General features: G+C 41.9%; 1 protein-coding gene across 1 annotated transcript; it reads right to left on the reverse strand.

Annotated features, from left to right (window-relative positions):
• Positions 1–1,702: 1,702 nt before the first annotated feature.
• Positions 1,703–2,377, reverse strand: LOC140260700 (claudin-8-like). The gene has a single exon (XM_072353295.1). The coding sequence runs from the start codon at positions 2,375–2,377 to the stop codon at positions 1,703–1,705; it is 675 nt and encodes a 224-aa protein (XP_072209396.1).
• Positions 2,378–6,895: the final 4,518 nt, after the last annotated feature.

The following is a 6,895-nucleotide window of genomic DNA, read 5'->3' on the forward strand; positions in this document are numbered from 1 at the left end:
AGGAATATGAAAGAAATATAACCACATACTGCTATATTACAAAAAATTCATGATCATCACACATATACACATTTAGAAATAATTTGCTTAAAAATAAGGAGAAAAAAAATAAAGTTACATACACAAGTGGATAGAATCATTAAGGCAGAAAAAGACCTCTAAAATCACCCAGCCCAACCAAGAGCCCACCCCCACCATGCCCACTGCCCACGTCCCTCAGTGCCACATCCACACGGCTCTTGAACACCTCCAGGGACAGTGACTGCACCACCTCCCTGGGCAGCCTGTGCCACTGCAGCACCGCTCTTGCTAAGAAGAAATGCTTCCTAATATTCAACTTGAACTTCCCCTGAATATCTTAATATGGATCTTATAAACACTACAAAGAGACAGTTTTAGAGTAGTGTGCAGATTATTTTTTCTAGCTTGCTCAGAGTTGCATGTTATGAAGTGAAGGATTTGATTCTGAATTTTCGAGTTGTAATAGTCTAAGGAATTTACTACAGAATTACAGATCACATCATAAACTTTCTACAAAATATTTAAAACAGTCAATCACACTTGAGAGCAAAAATGTTGTTCTCCATTAAACACCACAAATTGAATTGTGTCATCAGTTAAGTCAAAGGCAAAATGCCATTAGTTTCCACGGGCCCGAGGTTACAAAATTCTATTAAAAATATTATCACTATTGATTAATTTTGGTCATTTCTTACATTAATTTTTATGGAGCTACATTTATTTTTCTGTAGACTTAGTTTCATTACATTGTTCTTTATCATGGGTACATGATCTTGTTATTAAAAATATTGTTGAGCTTGTTTTGGTGTTAGCTGTGAGAAAATATTATCATTGTTTATGCTCTTTTGCCTATAAACCATGCTGGTATGAGTGGATCTCAGCAAAAATATGGGCCTGACTGATCAAAAGATCATTTTTCACAGGCATATATTTCATAGCATTCTGTGGTAGCTAGCCAACACAGTGCTTGTGACCTACGCAATATTGCAAAATGTTCTGAGTTACAAGGAGTTTGCAAGGGAAAACTGTCACTTCTAAAAAGAAGGATGTGAATGAGTTCGACCTGTATGGATTACAAAAGAAATAGTAACTTTCACCAAAATGATGGTATTTAGGATGAATATAGAGCTGTATTTGTTCTCTGAAATAAGGAGTATTTTTCATGTATTTCAGCTTACCTTCCTCTGATGAATAAATTCCTCACAAAACTCTCCAGCAAACCCACAGTAAATCAATCCATTAGTGAACGCTTTTCTTTTAAACCATTGTTATCTTGTCCTTATTCACTGTTATCCCCTCTTTCCCAGGAAAGAAAAAAAATGGAATTATATGCTCAGCACCCCTTTTCTTTGCAGTAGGCCTGTATTTCATATCTCCATGGAAGTTTGAGCCCTTCATTTCTATTTTACACATAAAATGCAACCCAAAGCAAATCCACACAACCCCAAAGCTATTCCAAGTTGCTATGAGATAGCATTAAACAGTCATCTTCCCATGTGGTACAACTGTCCATGCTGTGGCATTACTCCAGAAAAGCCAGCTGAAGGTTGTATGCAGCAACCACAGCAGCAGTTACAGAACAGGAGGAAAGGAAACTTTCATTCAAATCCATCCAGACAGACTGAACAATTTTAAAAAATGCTTAAAGAAAAGGTAAAAACAAGGAAAAGGCTGGAGTCATCTAGACGTACTGACTCTTAGAGTAGGCACTTTCGGTGGTCCCATGCAAGTGTTGGTTGAGTGGCAGGTGGTGAGGAGGCACAGAGTAGTTGTAGCTCCTGGTTTTCTCACAACAGCGGCAAAAGCAGCAGAATATGGCTCCAGCAGCCATAAGGCAGAAAGCAGCCACCCAGCCCAGGTAGAGTGCCTCACCTAGTTCCCTTTTCTGTGCCACATTGACCACAGGGTTGTAGAAGTCCTTGATGATGGTGTTGGCAACCCAACAGATTGGAACGAGCGCAGTGGTACCTGAGAGGATGAAGAGGAGCCCAGCTGCCAAGAGGATATAGCCCTTGGTCGGCCAGCCACTCTGCCGGCACCGCGTGCACTTCATTCCAACAGTGGCAACTATGAAAGCCAGGAAGGAGAGCACCGACCCAGCACACATCAGTCCCCTGGATGCCTGCAGGTCTGGCGAGAGGGCCAGCACGGAGTCGTAGACCTTGCACTGCATCCTGATGTTGGCTTGCCTGATGCAGTGCATCCATAGGCCTTCCCAAATGGTCTCAAACACAATGATGTTGTTCTCGATGAAGGCAGACACTCTCCACTGAGGCATGCCCGTGACTGCAAATGTTCCAATCATGCCGAGGCCACCAAGGAGCAGCCCGGCAATCTGCAACGCACCATTGATCATGTTGCCTTTGCAAGGTGTGCACCGCTCAGCAGGTTCCACGAGATGGCAAAAAAGGAAAAAAAAAAAAAAAAGAAAAAAAAAAAAGAAAGAAAATAAGAAAGAAACTGTCCAAAAGTAGCTGTCGTTTGTGTGAAGAAAGTTCCAGAGTCAGGCTGCACAGCTTTAAATCAGCTCGAATCTGGCACGCGCTGCCAGGGACTTGGCTGCGCCTTTGTCGTCTTTATAATTCCCCTGCCACCACTGACTCAAAGAGGCAAACCGAGCAATCAAGTGGAACAGCTTTCCAAAGCAAGAGTCAAGACGAGACGGGGTGTGTGTAAACCAGCAGGAGCCACTTAGTATAAATGCACCTTCTGGGATAGGTACATTTGCATTGAAGTTGATTATTTATAAGTTTTTTTTTTAAAAAAAAAAAAAAAAAAAAAAAAAAGCCCTACACTTAACCCTTGGTTTTGTCTATAAATTTGTCAGAGCCAAGGAAATGGACTCTGCAACCAGAGGCTGTGTGTGCTGGTGCACTCAATGAAGTTGTTGCCCTGAATGTACAGTACTCTGCTTCTGACCCCAGCTCAGCTCAGGTTCCTGCAGCAGCAGTGGCAGTGGGCCAGGAAGAAAGCAGAGCTGCCTGCCCCACCACTGGGCCCCTGCCTGCAAAGTGCTCTTGTTCAGAAGCCTGGAGAGCACTGTGGCAACAGCACCAGGGAACAAAGGAAATCAAAGGGACAAAAGGACTCTGAGATTGAAATGGATATCTTCTTAGAGGATAGTCAGAGCTTCAAAACACCACTGAAGAGTTAGAAAGGAACAATAAAAGTCCTCAGACTTGCTAATACCTGTATACACATATAGCTTTATACTTATTTATTGCTCTACAGAGTATGTGGGGATAGACAAATTTCTGGAGTTGTCCACATGCTTCAATCATTGCACGGAGTTGTGATTTACACAATACAGTGTTATCCAGTGTAAAAGTGACCCCAGCATTTATCATAGCACCATAGAATCATTAAGGCTGGAAAAGACCTCTAAGACCACCCAGTCCAGCCACCAGCCCACCCCCACCATGCCCACTGCCCACATCCCCCAGTGCCACATCCACATGGCTCTTGAACACCTCCAGGGATGGTGACTGCACCACCTCCCTGGGCAGCCTGTGCCACTGCAGCACTGCTCCTGCTGAGAAGAAATTTTTCCTCAAAGCCAGACTGAATTATCCCATGATGCAGTTGAGAGCACTGAAAATTATTGGCTCTCCAGAGAAAAAGTCATAAGAGATACCAGCATGCAAACAAACACATTAGAAAGACATCATTAAAATAATAGCATAAATTAAGTATAATTATGGATAGCAGGTGAGCTGTACATCCAAGATTTCTTGAGTGACCTATGGACAATCCTGGGAAGTTCAGGTGAAGGACATTGTGAAAGTCAAAGCTATTGAAACTGCAGACAAAAATCTAGAAAATAATCAGACACAACAGTGGATTCTTTCTTCCCAATTCATGTAGCTATGAATGTACGCATGAAATATTCAGCCTGGATGTGCCTTATCACAAAGAAAAAAAATAGACATAAGCTAGGATTTTTTGTTATAACTAGTACTCCATATGTTAAGACAGAACTAATTTATTACACTGTAAAAGATCGATGTAGAATGTAATTAGCTAGCTATTAAAATACTCATTTGCTATTATTTGAACTTTCTTCCCACCATTTCGTTTCTTGCCATTTTTATTTTTTCAAAAGCAGAATTTACTTGAATGTAAAAAAAAATAAATAAAAACAAATTAAAGCAGTGCCATGCTAAATATGCTAGCTTTTTGATAGGGGAGAGATAAAAGTCTCACTTCAAGTAATATTTTATACTCCCCAGTTCTGGTTCTGTGTGTCTGCATAAAAGTATGGTTTAGAAGGCAGGAAATGCAAGAAGTACTCTACAAATCTTTCCATAGTCATTTTGGATGCCACAGCCCCCTGCCTTCCCAACCTCTGCTTGCTGAGACATGATGGAAGGATGAAGGCAGGCATCCTCTCCTCTTTCTGACCCCCTGAGCCCAGATTGTGGCAAGGTGATTTTCCATTATACTCTTTTGGTTAAGTTCATCTCTGAAATCAAACGTGCTGCTCCATGCCTCTCCTAAATGCTTCCTCTGAACAGTGCAGTTTGTCCAATGGCAGCTCCAAAACCATTTTCATGGGTGAGAAGGAAAAAAATGTCTGCTTTTTGCATTTGCTCCTCCTGCTGTTGTGCTCACTGTGAGGGAGACTGGATCTGTGTAACCAAAATCACTTGATGCTCTGAGTGCTGTAAACTATTCCTGTCATACAGACCTGGAAGTGATGGGAGTTTGGGAGCAGGACTTTAGGAAAACTGTGTGGGGAGAAGTTCACAGTCAGTCTGAGCCATAGAATCAAGGAATCATTCCGTTTCAAAGGAGCCTCTGGGTGTCATCAAGTCCAGCTCATGCCATGCCCTTCAAAGTCATGAGGAAAAGAACCCAGCCAAGGTTCGTTTCGGTCATCAAAAAATCCCAACAACTTCCTGGGGGAAGAAAGTGATTAAGCCCAGTTCTCCAAAGGGTGAAACAAGAAGGATTTTCAGGAGGCTATAAATGTACAGTATTTTGACACTGCTGAAATGGATTTTTCATATTAATACATAATAATGTAAATATCATTGCGTTGCTTGGCATCCCCATGGCTGCCATTCAAACAGCAAAGAAAATGCTACCAGCTTGTAGCAGAACAAATAAACAAACATTTTAATAGCATAGGAGTAAGAAAACACAAATATGAGACAAGCAGCAGCATTGATTCTTCTTAAGGACTACCGAGCTTCTAATTTACAGGACATGGAATGTAATTAGCTGAGCAAATATAATTTAACCACATTATTGATTAATTTACAAAACCATTAAAGCTCCCATATAAATTCATGACAAGATTGTGTCCATGCCAAGGATTTGGTATTTGCTCACTTAGGATTAAATTTCAGTGCCTTGTCTTGCTTAAATCCATTTCCAAAAGGAAATAAGAGGAAATCTTACTGAGCATTATGGATTGCATCTGCTTGTTTACAATTATAACACAGGAAGGGCAGGCAAGTCAAGTATCTCACTAGTATTGCTTGTATTCAAACATGATACTTCTGTACAGGGAAATAACATAAATATCTGTGGTTAGCTGACAGTACTTCACTGTTGGCCACATGATACAATCCACTTCGTTATAAAACAAATACGTATACACATCATTTAACTGTTTTCCTTGTGTCTTTCCATTTTCCTCTTTCCATTTTCCTTTCTCTTTCTACTTTCCTTTCTCCTTTAATTTCTCTTCTCTTCTCTTCTCTTCTCTTCTCTTCTCTTCTCTTCTCTTCTCTTCTCTTCTCTTCTCTTCTCTTCTCTTCTCTTCTCTTCTCTTCTCTTCTCTTCTCTTCTCTTCTCTTCTCTTCTCTTCTCTTCTCTTCTCTTCTCTTTTTCCCTTCCCTTCCCTTCCCTTCCCTTCCCTTCCCTTCCCTTCCCTTCCCTTCCCTTCCCTTCCCTTCCCTTCCCTTCCCTTCCCTTCCCTTCCCTTCCCTTCCCTTCCCTTCTCTTCTCTTCTCTTCCTTCCCTTCCCTTTCCTCCCTTACCCTCCCCTCCCCTCCTCTCTCCTCTCCTCTCCTCTCCTCTCCTCTCCCATCCCATCCCCTCCCCTTCTTTTCCCTTCCTCTCCCCCTCCTCTTCCCTCCTTCTTCTCTCCCTTTTCTCTTTCCTTTTTCTCTTCTCTTTTCTCTTTTCCCACTGTGTTAACAACACCTGTACACTGATGTCAAAGCTGTTCCATGTCTACTGTGTTTCCATCTCTGTGTTTCCAGCTCTGCCCTCCTTCCCCTTCTCCTCTTTGGAGTGGGTGAATAACTCAGTGCAGGCACCCAACCAAACTATGTTTTACTGAAGAACTGGAGCCTAAGGAAATTACAGCACTACCAGAGTGGAGAAATGGATAATGTTTCAGGATTGAACTTGGTTGGTTTGTCTGTTAGCTGCAAACTAACAGGACGTCTCTATCAGGACAGTTCCTTTCTCTGTCTCTTCAGCACTTTGGTAGCACCTTTGCCAATAAATCCCCTTGTGTAGGAACAAGATTTCTCAACTTCCTTACATGGCTTTTCTTATGAACACTGTTCACACTTCAGAAAGGAGGTGGAGGGAGGAGATAAACCTATGATGAGCTCAGCTACCACTTAGCACCATTTCTCACAGATTTTCTGGGAATCCACTGCTGCCCATGAAGCAGTACAGCCCCTGTGTCCTTGCCATGACCCACATTCAGGCACTAAGGGTGATTTTAGTAATAAAATACACCAAGAAAATACATTTTAAGCACAATATCCTTCCTCTTCTTGAGAAAATAGCGGGTTTTAAATTCCAAAATCATGAAGTGCTAACAGCAATCACTGATGCTGAGGAGGAGGTGGGAAGAGGGGGAAGTTGTTGCTCAGCACCTCAGAAAATCTCATCCTGCATCAGTAACACA

This window comes from Excalfactoria chinensis, chromosome 1 (genome assembly GCF_039878825.1).
Source record: "Excalfactoria chinensis isolate bCotChi1 chromosome 1, bCotChi1.hap2, whole genome shotgun sequence".
In the NCBI taxonomy this organism is placed as follows: Eukaryota; Metazoa; Chordata; class Aves; order Galliformes; family Phasianidae; genus Excalfactoria; species Excalfactoria chinensis.

What these genes read in the sequence shown, in the direction of transcription:
- LOC140260700 (XM_072353295.1), bottom strand. Translation starts at nt 2,377, where the DNA reads ATGATCAATGGTGCGTTGCAGATTGCCGGGCTGCTCCTTGGTGGCCTC.